Below are 16,193 nucleotides of genomic sequence, written 5' to 3'. Positions count from 1 at the left end.
CTTGGCCATGATTAAAATTATCACAAGATGTTTCAATTTTCAGTGATGCATGATAAAATTTAAGACATACAACAGGTACGTGACCAATGATTTTTCATGCCACATCAATAACAATATCCACTTCTGGTGGGTTATAAGTATTCATCTACTTCTTGATGGGTTATCCACTTCTAGTGGGCTAGTGGGTTAAGGTATCCATCTACTTTTGGTGCATTAAAATTCTTCATCTATTTGTGGTAGGTTACAAGTATGCATCCACTTTTAGTTGGTGATTCACACATGATGGGTTGTCCACTTCTGGTGAATTATAGGCATCCATCCATTTTTATAATAAAATTATCTATCCACTTCTAGTGGTAAAATTATTCTTAAATTCAGATGATAAAATATCCATCTACTTCTGGTGGTAAAATAATAATTAAAGTAGTGATAGTGTAAATTGTTATGGCCATCATAATTAAATGATATTGTATTCACTTCAAGGAATGGTTTGATTCATGATTATGACCATAATTATTAAATGATGCCACATTCACTTTAAGGAATGAACGAATTTACGACATTTCAATAATCACTATTAAAGGTCAAAACTATCTCTTTTCATCATAAAGATCGCAAAATATAATTTTCAACATTTATTATGCATTTATTGTGCAAAAAATCAAACTTTATATATATATATATATATCAAATTTTAATTAGATTAAGTTATAATTTAATTATGTATTAAAGATATTAATTTATATAAAATTTTATTAGGAAGACAAGAACGAAGAAAAGAGGGAAAAGGAGATGAAGAAATGAAATAAATAAAATATTTATTTTTTTGTTTAAATATTTACGTCTTTTATAAATACATTTTGTATATATTTTTGAAACAATAAAAATTTTTTATTTTTTGCAAAGGGCATATCGATATTTATATATGTATATATATTCCTTGTAAATTCTTTAATATGATTCTAACAAACTAAACATTTTTTTTTATTCCTAATTAGTAATATATTTTATTTAAATAAACTAAATTATGCATCCAAACATTTAACTTATTGATTGGTATATGATCTCTTATAAAAATTTAAAATTTATTTTTTTAATAAATAAATAAATAAATAAACTAAATTATATTTTAACCAGGTACGGAAAGAAATGAACAGTGAGAAAAGAAGGCCGAAGCCCAAAGTCTGAAAAGTAAAAAAAAAAAAAAAGGAGAAGAAGAAGAAGATAGTGCAGCCCCTTTCGTTTCCCAACTTTTTCAACTCATTGTTATTGGTAAATCTCCAAGTATTGACCTTCAGAATTTACCAAGAAAAAGCTTGAGCCTGCCTTTACAAATTTTTATTTATATTTATTTTGCTCTTGGTTTGTGCTGGAAATTCAATAAAAAGGGACAAAGAAAGATGAGGCTGTGGGCATCTTCAATTTGTGGAATCCAAAGAATATGGGCCCTTTAGCCTTTTTATGATTTGTGTACTCCACTTTAGTAATAATTCTTACTAACCTTTCTAATAATGTCAAATGCTTATCTGCCATTATTATCATCTAAAACATTCCAACTCCAATTATTTTGCCTTTTTGTTTTCTTTAATTTATTCCAATGAATAATTTGATTAAAATGTTAAAAAGATGTGAAATCCAAAAGGGTTCCTATTTAGTGATAGATTTAAGATTTTAACTGAAAGATGATTAAAGAATAATTATATAAAATCATAGATGAGATTAATAATTTGATTAAAAATAAAATTAATTATTTAAAAAAAATTATAATATAAAATTGAACACCTTCAATCCGTCTCTGTTCGTATTGCTAATGAATAATAATTAAAAAATTAAAACAAAAAAGAAAAGAAATAAATCTATTGAGACCATCAACTAAAAAAGATGATCAGAATCTCATCTTTTAAATGTGCGTATCTAAATTTTATGATTTTCTTCTTTTTTGTTTTTAAAAAATAATAATTTTAGGGTTCCTAAGATTTTGAATTATGACATTAATTTTTGAATTATGGCATGCATCTAGACCGGAAAATTGGATAATATATGCATCCAAAATTAATTGGTTTTGGCATTATTTGAGAATTAAGGATCTCAATAACTTGACCCTTTCTCATTAGCTTGTCATTGTCTTAATTCTTTTAAATGTCTAAGCTTTTTATCAAATGCATAAAAATTTTCTAATTTCAGCATCTTTTCAACCAACCATATATTTATATATTTAATAAAGTGAAAGCAACATCTCAACTCAAACCTACGCTGATGAATCTAGACTTGAAATCAAAATTTCCACTATAAAATTATTCTATCGACTTAAAGGGATAAATATAGCTTAAGCAAAAAATTTAACATTAAGTAACATACTTATAAACTGGGTTATCTTTAGATTTTTATTTTCTGAAATTAAGATGTTCAAACAAATTATATAGTGTAATTTTAGGGATTATATAAAAGGATTTATATTCATGACATTCACAAATATTCTAAGGTTGCTTTTCCATATTTGATTTAAAATCAATGATTTAGATTTTATGAAAGCTAAAATAACATAATACTCCAGATAATATTATAGGTGAATAATGAATTAAGATAACTAAACAAAAAATGTGTATTTTAAATGAATTTATTTATAGTTTTATATTCTTTAAAATGTATAGATACATTTAAGTTTTACTACTACTTATTTGACATGATATTTAAAAAAAAAATCTTGACTTATTAAAAAAAATTAAATAAGTTTTTATTTTTTTATTATGTTTAATTTAATTTTATATTTTTATTTTGAACCAAATAGATCCTTTCTACTAATAGCTGATTAAGTATCATTAATCAAAATATCACTTATTATTTTATATTGACATGGTGCTTAAAGAACACAAAAGTGAAAGGTAAAAAAATACCATGTGACTATATCCTCATACAATATAAGCATATTGTGTCACCATCCACTAGAACATGTCATTATGCTACGTCTCCATCATATGATATAAAATAATAAATAATAATTTGATTAATGATAATTAATTAATTATTAATTATAAAAATATATTTAATCTAAAATAAAAATATGATGATTTAATTAAATGTAAAATAAGAATAATTTGTATATTAAATTAAATATTTTTTTTTTTAAAAAAAATTTATAACATACTTAAAAAGAATCTTTCAAATGATTTTTTTACTTAACCACATGTTAACTTCATAAAGTATTTAGAAAAGGTTAAGTAGCATTTTCAAAAAAGATTTGAAAGTATTTATATGAGTTGTAAAGATATAAACTCTACACCGTCTGCATATATAAATGTCTTATATTTGACTCGTATACAATGCATGACTCATACTTTAATATAGTGTAAAGTTAAACATTACTAAATAATATCAGATTTCCACATTACCATCCTCCTGGAACTCGTAGTTACATTACCTAATAAACTTCACCAAAATCAAACAGCTCGTTAATATATTACTCAATCCAACGAAAATGAGCACAACTTTTATCCAAATTTACCTAATGGAAAGTTGAGCTGGAAAAACCGTTTAAAGGGGAGGGGGGGCAGCATTCATTAAAAGGGATAGGGAAATGAACAAAGGGGGTGTTGGATTGGAGGGAGGAAGTGACAGTGACAAACAATCGAACGGTGGGCAAGTGGTCGCCCCGCTGACGGTAGCGGGAAGACTTTGGTAGCCCGCCCAAATGGCAAGTTTCACGCGCGAGTTTTATGTTATTCGCTTGGCGTGAAAACAAGGGCATTTTTTCTATATATTTTTTATTCTTTATTCCGGACACCGACAGCTCGCCTTTGCCTTAGCTTGAAGCCAACATGTGAAAAGTTGTCTACTGCTTTATTAGCCTCGGCTTCTGTCCGGAGCCTTCTCACTTCACATGCCCCTTGTTTTGCCCATCGCTTTTGTTTTGTTAATTAAAGCCCATTTCAATGTCATCAAGCATGTTCAAATATTCTGGTTTTTTTTACAGCACATTGTGTATGTGTTTTGCACAAAGATATCACCATTTGGACTTCATTATAAGAATCGATACCAAAAGTAAAGATGAGATATAATTTCTGTTTTATTGGAATAAAGAGTAACTCACCTAAACCTCATCTCATGAGGCTTGTCTAGATGGTTAAATTTATTTCTTTCTTTTTTTCTTTTTTCTAGGTTTCGATTTCAAGTGTTTTACGGCAAAGTTTGAGCATCAAAATATATTAAGTGATGAGGTGCAAATCCCACATCCCTTAACATTTTTTTATGGATCCTTAAAGTTTTTTATTTGTTCATTTAACAGATGGATGTCCACTTCTAACTAGTCATTGAAACCAAAAAAAAAAACTGATGTAACCAGAAGTTTACTGCAAAAGGTTTCAAGGAATTCTTTGATGGGTAGTTAAATATTGAGACAGTTGAAAATGAGAATTTAGTTGTATGATTTTATTTGATATAAATTCTTTTCAAGGCTTTGGATGCTCTTCCAACCCATTGCCACAAACATAAAAATAGTAAAAACAATGAAAAAAATGGAAGAATATAGTTAATCCAATGCGAACAAAAGCTTCCAAAAGAAGCCCACAACAAAGCTCTAACACTCTTTTTTTATCTTTGCAAACACTTAAAAAAGATGGCATTGGCAGGTATCCAGTCAACCCAATAATAATCCCTCAAAAAAAATAAAAGAAAATTAAGCCTCTAACAAGGGGCTTGGCTCATGTCTCAGGTCTCAACCAAGAAGCCGAGCAAGGAAAGTCCTGACAAGTGACGGTAAAGGTTCGACCCCGTGTGGTCCCCTCTTCCAGGCTGTCTCAACTCTAAGCCCGGCCCCAAAGTTCTCTCTCACCACCTCACAGCCAAATCTCACACCAACACAAATCTTCCAATTCCAGACCCCTCTTCATTTCATTGCAATAATCAGTGTACATTCATCTTTCTTTTTTAGTTCCTCCTCCTGCTGCATTTTTTCCCAAGCCTTTTCCTTTCCCTTTCCCTTTCCCTTTCCCCTTGTCGTGTCCCACTTTTCGGACTCTTCGCAAGCAATAATCATCCCGTCACTTCACTCCCTCCGAACCCCAGAAAACCAGTTCCCTCATCTTCAAAATCTCGTCTTGGGTTTTCTTCTTTCTTTAGGCTTTGTCTAAAGTGTTTCTTTTTCCGTTTTCTTTGAGCACCATGGATTCTTCCATCTATGGTGTCTCTTCCTCCAAGATCTTCCTTTTCTTCTACTTCTTCTTTGTTTCGTTTGCCATTGCTGCATTGCCTCAAAACCCATCCGGGAAATCCTTTTCTTCATCAGCTTCCGGCCAGATTAACTCAAACTCGGTCCTTGTTGCTCTCCTTGACTCGCATTACACTGAGTTAGCTGAACTGGTTGAAAAAGCTTTACTTCTCCAAACTCTTGAAGGAGCTGTTGGCAAACACAACATTACCATTTTCGCCCCTCGGAATGAAGCCTTGGAGCGTCAACTCGACCCGGAATTCAAACGGTTCTTACTTGAACCTGGAAACCTCAAGTCCCTTCAAACCCTTCTCATGTTCCACATTATCCCAAAACGGGTCGGATCCCACCAATGGCCCGACCCCAAAGCCGGACCTGTCAAACACAACACCCTGTGTAACGACCATCTCAACTTAACGTCCAAATCTACCGGCAAGAAAACTGTGGACTCAGCAGAGTTGATTCGACCCGATGACGTGATCCGACCGGACGGAGTGATTCACGGTATCCAGCAGCTCCTCATTCCCCGCTCCGTCATAGAAGACTTCAACAAGAGACGTAATCTGCGGTCAATCTCCGCCGTATTGCCTGAGGGTGCACCGGAAGTGGATCCTCGCACCCACAGGTTGAAGAAGCCAGCGCCGGTGCCAGTTGGAGCACCACCGGTACTCCCAATCTATGACGCGATGGCTCCAGGTCCTTCTCTGGCACCGGCGCCAGCTCCGGGACCTGGTGGACCTCATCATCATTTTGACGGTGAGAGCCAGGTCAAGGATTTTATCCAAACTTTGTTACATTACGGTGGGTACAAGGAAATGGCTGATATTCTAGTAAACTTGACTTCTTTAGCCACGGAAATGGGGAGATTAGTTTCCGAAGGATATGTTATTACGGTCTTGGCTCCGAATGATGAAGCCATGGCGAAGCTCACTACTGATCAGTTAAGCGAGCCAGGGGCGCCGGAACAGATTATATATTACCATATTATTCCCGAGTATCAGACCGAGGAGAGTATGTACAATGCGGTTAGGAGGTTTGGGAAAGTGAGATATGATACGCTGCGTTTGCCGCATAAGGTAGTGGCTCAGGAGGCTGATGGTTCGGTGAAGTTCGGCCATGGTGAGGGTTCTGCGTATCTGTTCGATCCGGATATCTATACGGATGGGAGGATTTCAGTTCAGGGGATTGATGGGGTCTTGTTCCCGGAGGAAGAGACTCAGACTGTCCAGAAACCAGCTGCTGTTAAGGTTGCCAGCAAGCCCAGGAGAGGTTTGTAGTTTTATTACCGACTCTTTTAACTTTTGGTTAATTGGTTAGGTTATCCTGTTAAGTATTATTGTTAGGAAATAAATTATTGAATTGTGCAACTTGGAGCTTGTGGTTGGTTGGGTATTTTTAAGATAATTTGTAGTATTTAGATTAGAAACTAATGGGGTTTAAATGAGAATGAAAAAGAATGGGGAGTTAGGGAACTGGAGTATAGGGATTCAGTTAGTGGTATGGAATTGCTTCAGGGAGTGAGTATTAAGTTGGAATTTGGATGGTGTTCTTTTGATGATTGATGTTTTTGGTGGTGGGGTAGATGGGAATCATGGAATACGCCTTTATAATTGCGGTGTCCTTTTTATGATGGGTTTGTGGGTGTGTGGAAAGGAAAGCCGGTTGCTATCTTTGTTTAGCATTACAGAAATGAGCCAGTAACATGCTGCCATATTAAGGAATGATTTGTTGGTATGATCATTGACTTAATTGATGGAGGGTGATAGAGTATAGGTGATATACGGGGTATTGGCATTGTTCTTTGCCTGGAAATGCCGCACATGGGGAGAGAGGGGGTTGTAGTGGTTCACTTTAGAGCAAGTTTTGACCAGAGATGCTCGGTTTCACTTTTGAGCCAGGCAATGGAATTTAGGTTGGCAAGTGGGAAGTGGGAACCTGGACAAGTCTAGAATTGTTGGTGAGAGTAAAATGTCCAGATAATCTTTAGTTTTTTGCACTACTTTAATCTACAATATAGAAGTCATTTGGAACAAGCAGGGAAGGGGTTAGATGGAGCGGTGGAAGAAGGTTCTTTAACTAATTGGTCAGAATTATTTCTCACGTTCGAGTTCATTGCCCTTGCCACCGACGAGTCCATGTGACCAAAATTACAAAAACGCCTAAACATAAAGAGCTAAAAATAATCCAGGGCTGCCCAGCTGTTTGCCACATTTGTCTACCCCACCACTACTTTATTGCCAACAAGATACTTAATTCCCATGCCGTATTATATATATTTCTCTTGTCATTTGGGAGCACTATTGCAATCGGCTGGCAAGATTTGTTGTGCAATTGTACTTTGTACCCATTATCAGCCGACCTTAATTTTATTTAGGGGTTTTCTGGTTGGGATCAAGTTTTCTATTGAGTTATTCAATCTATGCCACTCAAATGCTTGGTTTCTTGAATATAAATTATCCATTTGATGTAGACGCTTAATCATGAGTTGACTTAAATATTGTGTTTCATGTTTGATTATGCAGGGAAGTTGTTGGAAGTAGGGTGTTGGATGCTTGGCACTCTCGGGCAGGATTCGCGATTTCGCTCATGTCAATGAATGATATAAAATTATAGTCTCAAGAAGGAAAAAACAGGAAACCAAGCACATCAACCGAAAGCAAAGGTGAAAATTACTTTCTCCGGGGTAAAGATGCTTTGTCATTTGCCGTTGTTGTAGGGTAAGTTTTGTGTCATAATACACTGGAGGGGGAGTGCTGGTGATGTCCTCAAAATGCCCACAGAAGAGAAAGTTTGCTGTTATTTTGTCATAAATACTGTAATTACATACCATTTTTTAATTATTTCTGTGTATGATTCACTGCCTCTTATATCATATGCATAATGCATGAACAGCCTTGAAAAGCTGTGTTTTCCATCCTATCAAATCAAGGGTTCTGTTCCTTTTTGCCTGTTTGTGAACCAAAGTTCAAGCTTTTGCTATTCTTCTGGATTTTACTTTGCTAATGCCTGGTTTGGTGATTAAGGCGGCACAGCTAGCTGCTACCTTCTCATTGGTTGGGGTTCCTTTGTCGGTATGCAATAAAATGAACTGGTACAACCAAATAACCACCAATTATTTAATTACTGTTTCAAGGGAATCCTTTGGACTTTTGGCAATTTTCAAGTAATCACCCTTTCATATCTCATGCTTTATTAGGCTATATCTCATGCTTTATTAGGGACTTTTTAATACTAAGTATTTATTTGGCTTGATTTTTTTTTAAATTTATTAAAAATAAAAATCAAATTAAATATAAATTTTAAAAAAAATTAAAAAAAAAGTTTTAGGAAGAGCTCCGACCTGGCTGAGATAGAGACAATGGTTCGATCCAAATCCTCGATTCAAAACGGAATGCAGAGGTTATTGTCATTGGTATATATTTACATCATTTTTCCCATTCAACGATGCAACACGTGCAAAGAAGATCAAGATTTATTATTATTATTATATTTTATACTAACTTCAGAACAATAAGGGCCTAGTACAATAATAGATTAAATCAGCAAATACACAATTAAGTAGTAACAGAAGAATTATTCTTAGCTCAAAACTAAGTTAACATAGGTAATTGACATAATGGTTATAGCTCATAAATTATTGAGGAGGGATCTGAAAAGAATCACTGTCACATAGAGATTGGTGGGGATAGGAGCTGCTAAGCCAGCCAATACCTTGAGCACAAGAAACGCTTTGGAAAGCAAAAGCAAAAGATTAAAATTAGATTAAATTGGAAAAAAAAAAAGGTGGTGCAGCTAATAAATCAGATTACAACTAATGAAAAGATATAAGTGGGGTTGCCGCCTTTAATCAAAATATTTATGAGCCATTTTACAGTTGAAAGCAGATACGAATTATTCAGAGTCCACCCTCCCCTGTTTGAGCTTCTTCTTTAAGCCATGCAGGAGGTTTTATATGCAGGGCAATCTACATATTATATTTTTTGACCACAGCACGTGGGGAATTAACAATTTGTACATTTGTTAAATATATTTGTTATGTGGGGACGATGGCTATGGTTCTTTTTCTTTTTTTTCTATATCTATATCATGACAAAAAGTAGTAATAAATTGCCACGAAGTCAGGATCATGACAACGTGCACTCATTGAATTCTAGCCAACATTGCAATCTGTTCGTTATATTATTGAAGGGTAAGACTTGGTTTTAGATATTTGGAACTCAAGGATTTTACCTGTTTTTTGTCGGCCATATTTCACACTCAAATGCTAGCATATAGTTCAGACTGACTTTATCACCACTATTAACTCCTTTTAAGAAGGTGGTCAGTGTTCAAAGTTCCAATTCGATCTCTTCCCTTAAGGCTTTATCAATTTTTTCCAAGAGGAACTTTGCTTATACCTTATGATTGTAGGTGTGGTTAAATGGTCTGCAGTGGGATTACAAATGAGCATGAAGCTTGCAGCAGGGGATAGATTGACATCAAAGTCGTAGTTGGAAGGCACCTAACAATTTTTAACTTGTCTAATACTTGATTCCCCGGCAAGTATGCCTCTTGATTTGTACGCCTTCTCACAAAGGTGTCTACATCACAAAGGAATTTCTACCATTATCTTAGCTTAAAGGTCCTAATTATGAAGCCAAATTTAGCTCGACAGCAAGTGAAAGAAAAAGTTTCACTATCGATTGGCCTGGTAATTACTTCTCAGAGCTGGAATTGCCATAAAAAGAGCACAAACTATCTCTATCTCAGACTCCTATTCGAAGATAATAAGCCATTAGAGACTCCAACTTGTGCATGAGCAGTCCTGGAAGGGAAAAATGGAGAAAGGAAGATCCCGAATATCACGAGCCATCTAAGGCTAGTGAGTAAATCAGAAATTAGTCCTCCTAAGCCATGTGAACTAGTGGTACCAATGCAATGGTTAATTGAAAATGGTAATTCAAAGGCTATGACAGAATTATGTCAGTCATTTGTCATACAGCGCCTACCAGCAAAGATACAGCAATGTTTAGGTCGCCGACAGACATATTTAGCCTAATAATTCGAAAGAAAGAGAATCCTACCAAACACTTTCAATAGAATTTAATAAAGGAAACATGATTGCAATAACCTGTAGATGCATATGTAACTTATAATGTGTATAATAGCCCTCCAAAAAGAATGTCGTGATCAACTTACAAATACTATTCACAACAGCATGAAACTTGGAACTCAAAAAAATAAACCTATAAACACAAGGCCAGAGAATATGATCTTCAACCTCCAACTGTGACTTGACGGGGCATAGTTTCGGGGTTGGCCAAGCTTGAAATTAGTCCACCATTTTTAGCAGGATTCATCTCGTCTGCTACACCTACAGCATCCTCGCATTGGGGAAGGTTGACAGTATGGTTCTGGTTTTCTTCAGGTTTCCCAACACAACCATCCTGCACAGTGTTCTCCACCCTCCTTGTTCTTGGTTTTGACTTTCCGGGCTTTTCTTCAGCTTTAGTGATCTCCTTAGATTGAAGCTTAGGTTGAGATCTCTTTACAGCCTTCTTGGAAGAAACATTATCTTCATTACCATTGGTTTGAGTTCTTCTGGTTGAAACATTCTGTTCTTGGTTCAAAGATGGGCTAACGCTAGAACCATCACCTTCTGAAGGGTTGTTTGTTGCAGATACGCTGCTCTTGTGCCGTCCAAGCTTTGGGGATTTAGCACGCGTAGTTGGTATCTATGACAATGACAGAAAATATCAGATGATTGGAAGAAAGCGAAATAAAGTAGGGAGGGAAGAACAACAAATTATATCCATTTCAAAGAGTCAAACTGTGTGTATATTGCCATGAGAAGGTAATATTTTGCATAATAATGAAGAGACTACTCAGGTTGGCAGATAATCTTGTCGACATCACCTCATGAACATGTACTAGATTTCTGGTCATCTATTAGTTAATAAAAGTAATAGTGACAATAAAGGAAACTCATTCCTAAACCTCTGTACAGCAAAAAGAGATGATATCATTCCTAATTACATGACTACATTGTGCATGTTAAGATGCTTCATTAACAGAAAAGATCTCAGTTATAGTGAGAAAATGATTCATTTTATGAATGTTTAGCAGAGAAAGTAGAAGACGGAAAACTTAATTGTGTTCTGCTGCCTAAAAGTTCCACCGATCAAGCAAAGTCATCTCATAATGCCAGAGCATTAACTATAATTGAAGTACCTTTTAAAGCAGAGTTAACTACCCTAGAAACAAGATTTAAGTATTTTCTTCACTTACAGCAATTTTATCATGATACCAGCCCTTTTTTTTTCATTCTTCAAAAGAAAATAAATAAATTATAATTTGCCTAGGTTGTAATTTCCAATCTTGAGTGGCCCAAGAATATAACAATTCAATAGTTAGTGTATGGAATATCAAAGTATCAGCATCATTCTACACAACAATTATTAAAGACTATGATAAACTAATAGGCATACTTTAAGGGTGATGTGGTTTCAAAGAGCATACATGCCAGCATGAAATAGTAATAAAGACAAAACCATGAACTACCTTCTTTAGTTCAACTTTTGGAGGAGGTTCCTTGTAGAAACTTGGCATTGGTGTAGCTTTAAAAGTCAAGCTCTTCCTTAGTAGCTTGATTTCTGCCTCCTGGTTCTCCTGCATGATACAATAAACTATAAATCAATGAAACACCAAGATAGAATTTTGCTGAAGCAGAAAAGTTAGAAAACACAATTACTTGATAGAGGAAAAAAACGAAAAAGATGTTCATTCAAGTAATAGTTATGGTAAAAGGTCATTGCAAGACCTTTGATTTTGCCTGCAAGCTATTTCTTTCTACTTCCTTAGCATGGATCTTCTCTTCTAGCTTCGAAAAGAACTGGTGGAGAAGTTCATGAAACATTTAGTCATACATTAATGTAAGGCTATCAACAAAATAATGAATTGATGCACATTTCAAACCTCCTTTCTCTTTTCAGCACGTTCCTCCAACCTGAAGGTGAATCCTGACCCACTACTTCTTCTAGTGCTACGAGAAGTGGCACTGCTAATAATTAGGACCAAAAATCAGAGACATATCAATTAAAACGGAGTAATTAATAAAAGGAGTTGCATAGCAAATGAAGTTAAAAGTAATGACAGTACGAAGTAGTGGAATGGGCATCATCATCTTCTTTGCTCAGCATTGCAGCTGTTACTGGCTTTGCATCAGCTGATCTGCAATCACACAAGCTATGTTAACTCTATAATCAATCAACAGAGTTAAACTTATATGTTATATCTTTTAATTTTTATTTTCAGTTTATTTGAATTTCCATCTTTTTTTTGGTTTGTTTTGTGTGGAGAGCTGGAATGTTGGATGAAGGTGCAAAGAGATCTCTTATGCATACAAGTTTTGAACGAATTTTACCCAAGTATGAATGCATTACAGTATTTACATAACCAGAGTAGAAGGGGTTAAACAGTATATGTATGCGTGATCATCTGGTGACTATGACTTACTCGGAGGATGAAGGGGACTTAGCAGCCACATTTCCAGGGACAGATTTTGCCGGCTGATATGCACAGACAAAGACAAAATGAAGAGAGGTCACCACTGAGAGAAAAGGAGGGAAGAAATTATATCACAAAACCATACCAAAGCCTGCCTATTGCTAGGCAAAGATGCTAAAGTAGTCCTCCTGGCAGAAACTCCACCACCATTCGCATTTGCCGGCTTTGAGTCCAGATTGATGGATCCACGCCTGTTGGGATGATTCAAACGAGACAATGAAGAAAGTGATCCATTGGAAGAAGCCTGCACTTTTGTGCCTTTTTCTTGACCATGTTTGAGATCAACTTTCTCCGGATATCCATCAATGCTCTTCATGAGACCATCCCCATGGACTTTTCTTGCCGGAAATGAAAGACTCTGGGACAGTGCAGGCCTCTGATCACGAGAAAGTGGAACTGCACTTCTCAGAGTAGATTTATCCTTTGTCACCTTATTGTTCTTTGAATTACGACCAGTCAGGTTACCGGGTTCCTAGACAGAGACAGAGATATACGCATAGAAAACAAGGGAAAAGGGGGCATATCTGAGTTGCAAGAAATTATGTAAATGATCAACACCAATAGAACAGCTTAAATGCATGGTACATGGTACCTTTAAGGGTTTTGAGATTTTACTTTTGGAGACATTTGCAGCAGCTTTACTTGCCATGCCTTCAGATTTTGTTCCCTGCTTGGAAGCTTCCTGCAAATTTGGAACCCCTTCACCGTTAGTATCGGAATTCTGTTCCTCTTTCTTTGCTTCTGTAGCAGATTCTTCCACATCTGTTCTTTCGCTGACAATTATCTCTTCTTCCACGGTTACCTCGTTTTCAGACTCCATCCTTCAGAAAAGAAGAACAATTTCCAGCAAAATTATGAGTACAACCATCAAAAGTCAACTTAAAATGGCAGAAAGATCAAAGGGGTTTAGCCAAAATCAATGACATTGCTGGATTAGATTACGGGACTGAAGAATTCAACGGAAATCTAGCTTTAATGAGTGATGTGAATCTAAATGGCAGATGTTTTCCTTTCTCACATTTTCTCCTTAAAACAAAATCTGGCTAAACTTAAACCAAAACCTGAAATGGGAATCACTCCATAAGGAAAAAAACCAATTGAACAACAAGGATCCAACGAAATTCTACACTTAACCCATCAGGTAACTCATAAAAACAGAAACCCTCACGTCAAAAACCAAAGGACTTATAAACATAACCAGAAAGAAATCCCATAAACTAAAACAGAAAAGAAGGAGAGAAGCAAAACTTACAAATTTGTAAAGCAATTACCTTGCTTACGAGAGTCTCAAGAGACTGGAAATGCAAAGCTTGAAAAGAAGGATGAGAAAGCACTGAATTTGATAAAAAGAAAAAAAAAAAGAAACCTGAAAGCTTAAGAAAGATGTGACAAAATCTGAGACTAAAGCTCTAAAGATCCAAACAGGGTTTCTGATTGAGAGGCTCAGTGACACTCTGCTTCCTGCAAAGGAGGTGACTTCGGGGTGTTTCGAACACAGAGAGAGAGATAGAGAGACGGGGGTTAAAGTAGGACGAGCATGTCAATGAAGTGGATAGAATGATTGAAGGCAAATGACTATATTGCCACTGATCTAATGGGTAGTTTGTTGCTCCAAGTTGAAGCTTTCAAGTACCCTTTTGCGAATTATGATTCATAATGGAGGGAAATGCAATGAAATCAAAGGGCATTTCTAGTATTATATTCCATAAAACAAAGTATTGTCAAGATCTAAGGGTAAATGTTGGATCAATTATTGTTTCCAATCAAGTTTTGCTACACAACATACCAATTTCTTTCTGCTTTTCTTTTTTGGGATAAATAAAACTTATTCATCTAACAAATAAATATTTAAAATTAAATTAAGAAGACCAAAGATATATATATATATATATATATTCATCTATTCTTCAAAGGCATTACAATTTGTTTGCATTGATTGACCCCTTAGTGGCAAATAATGTTATGTCTTGTGCTTTCCCCATTACCCAGTGTAAGTTGTGAGATAAGAGATCCATAAATGAGGAAATGATTATTGAAGCTTCTCAATTCAGGGTTCAATCAGAATTGGTTGCATTCAATTAGAAAAGGACAAGTCAAGTTTTATAGGGAGAAAGGGTTGTGCACTTGTGGGGAGTTCAAGCAACATGTTTAATGGCATGTGCTACGGCAGTTTTGGACATTTTAAGAAGAAAAGCTCAAACATCCCCACTCTTTTCCACATTGCATTCAATTCATCTTCATCCCAAACATTTTTCATCTTCTTCTGTCTCATAATTATATCAAAATAAAGCTATCAACAAGAATTTTACCAGTCTCTGTAACTTGGTTTAAGTTAGATATCTTTTAATTTATTAATATATATATATATATATATACACACATCAAAATTACTTGCACAATGATAGAAAATCAATACAAAAATATTAAATTAGATATTTTATTTAATATTCGACAGTAAAGTCTTTGAATTTAACATTCTGTTTCACTTCACAAAAAAGGGTTAAACCTTTTTCCTCCTAATGGCAAACATTGAAATGGAGAAGCCAAAAAGAGGTGAAATTCAACAATGTTTAAATTTGGAAAATGATGCAACTAATTATGGGTTAAACAAGATTTGATCCAGCTCACCTAACTCACCAACTGGAGCTAGAATGTAGAATCCCCAATCTTAATTAATTGGCTCTTGATATCCCTCTAACACCTAAATTTGTCCTTAATTACTGTCTTAAGCAAGGGCATTATAGGCAGTCGGAACAAAATTCATTGCTTAAAATGCATTAAGGGGCCTAACCGTCATTTCCCAACCAACCTAATGATTGAACAGAAAAACACAGGGCACTGTGTGAGAACGTGGAAGTTCCCAAAGACTTGAAAAAAACACAAAAAACCCACCAACTGTAACTGGTGGGTCACCGACACCCAGGTCACAGCCGGTTATGGCCCACGCTCATCCTAGATGCTGACGTGGCAAGACCGAGCAACATGATTGGTCTCAGGTTGGTACCCATCGTCACAGCTGTCACGGAACGTGCGTAGTAGAACATTAGTTTGTTTGGACAGACCGAACATCCTGCGGATGGGTCCCGCTACTTCCTTTGTTTTAAGTCAGGACAACATCAGCCGTTGGATGAAAGATGGTGGGTCCCAATCACAGCCTACGTTTGATTTGGAGTTTAGTTTTAAAGTGTAGGATTTTGCGGGTGGTGCGTTGCATTCGCGGGCATAAAGGCTGGCCTCGACATGTCATCTTCGAACATGAGAGTGTTCTCATTTTTCTTGCCTTGTTGGTTCAGCAGGTGTACGCCACGCGCTTCATGTTTCCGTGTGAAGTTTTGTCTGTCTCGATTCGTGAATTGGAAATTACTTCAAATTTGCTCTGCTCATCGTTTGAGAATCCGATGCAATTTTGACTTGGACATTTGGTAGCATTTGCAAAATTATTTGT

The 16,193-nt window shown here is 35.6% G+C and overlaps 2 protein-coding genes across 6 annotated transcripts; one reads left to right on the top strand and one right to left on the bottom strand.

The window, feature by feature from the left end:
* The first annotated feature begins 4,855 nt into the window (after positions 1-4,855).
* On the top strand, positions 4,856-8,151 carry LOC110420574 (fasciclin-like arabinogalactan protein 17). The gene is made up of 2 exons (XM_021433936.2): positions 4,856-6,472; positions 7,726-8,151. Exons 1-2 carry the CDS (start codon positions 5,158-5,160, stop codon positions 7,797-7,799), a joined length of 1,389 nt encoding a protein of 462 aa, XP_021289611.1. The 5' UTR covers positions 4,856-5,157; the 3' UTR covers positions 7,800-8,151.
* A 2,109-nt stretch (positions 8,152-10,260) lies between these two features.
* LOC110420794 (TPX2 (targeting protein for Xklp2) protein family) lies at positions 10,261-14,359 on the bottom strand. 5 transcript variants are annotated; one of them, XM_021434167.2, is made up of 9 exons: positions 14,001-14,359; positions 13,364-13,569; positions 12,834-13,220; positions 12,698-12,750; positions 12,341-12,412; positions 12,158-12,242; positions 12,003-12,074; positions 11,744-11,851; positions 10,261-10,917 (listed from the first exon to the last, which is right to left on the bottom strand). In XM_021434167.2, the coding sequence occupies exons 2-9, from the start codon at positions 13,508-13,510 to the stop codon at positions 10,459-10,461; spliced, it is 1,383 nt and encodes a 460-aa protein (XP_021289842.1). In that variant the 5' UTR covers positions 13,511-13,569; positions 14,001-14,359; the 3' UTR covers positions 10,261-10,458. The 5 variants fall into 5 exon arrangements, with proteins under 5 accessions (XP_021289842.1, XP_021289841.1, XP_021289839.1 ...); XM_021434166.2 differs by having other exon boundaries at positions 14,020-14,357; XM_021434164.2 differs by having other exon boundaries at positions 13,341-13,569; positions 14,001-14,356.
* Between the last annotated feature and the right edge of the window lie 1,834 nt (positions 14,360-16,193).

Source organism: Theobroma umbraticum, unplaced genomic scaffold (assembly GCF_002168275.2).
Source record: "Theobroma umbraticum cultivar Fairchild unplaced genomic scaffold, ASM216827v3 scaffold_86.0, whole genome shotgun sequence".
NCBI lineage: Eukaryota > Viridiplantae > Streptophyta > Magnoliopsida > Malvales > Malvaceae > Theobroma > Theobroma umbraticum.
The sequence above is the reverse complement of the archived record's forward strand: the minus strand, read 5'-3'. Positions and strand labels throughout refer to the sequence as shown.

Excerpts from the sequence above, each read along its gene's own strand:
- LOC110420574 (XM_021433936.2), top strand. The coding sequence starts at position 5,158 with ATGGATTCTTCCATCTATGGTGTCTCTTCCTCCAAGATCTTCCTTTTC. Across the intron at positions 6,473-7,725 it reads TGCCAGCAAGCCCAGGAGAG|GGAAGTTGTTGGAAGTAGGG; the intron begins GTTTGTAGTTTT and ends TTGATTATGCAG.
- LOC110420794 (XM_021434164.2), bottom strand. The coding sequence starts at position 13,568 with ATGGAGTCTGAAAACGAGGTAACCGTGGAAGAAGAGATAATTGTCAGC. Across the intron at positions 11,852-12,002 it reads GCTTGCAGGCAAAATCAAAG|GAGAACCAGGAGGCAGAAAT; the intron begins GTCTTGCAATGA and ends TGTATCATGCAG. Across the intron at positions 10,918-11,743 it reads CAAAAGTTGAACTAAAGAAG|ATACCAACTACGCGTGCTAA; the intron begins GTAGTTCATGGT and ends TCATTGTCATAG.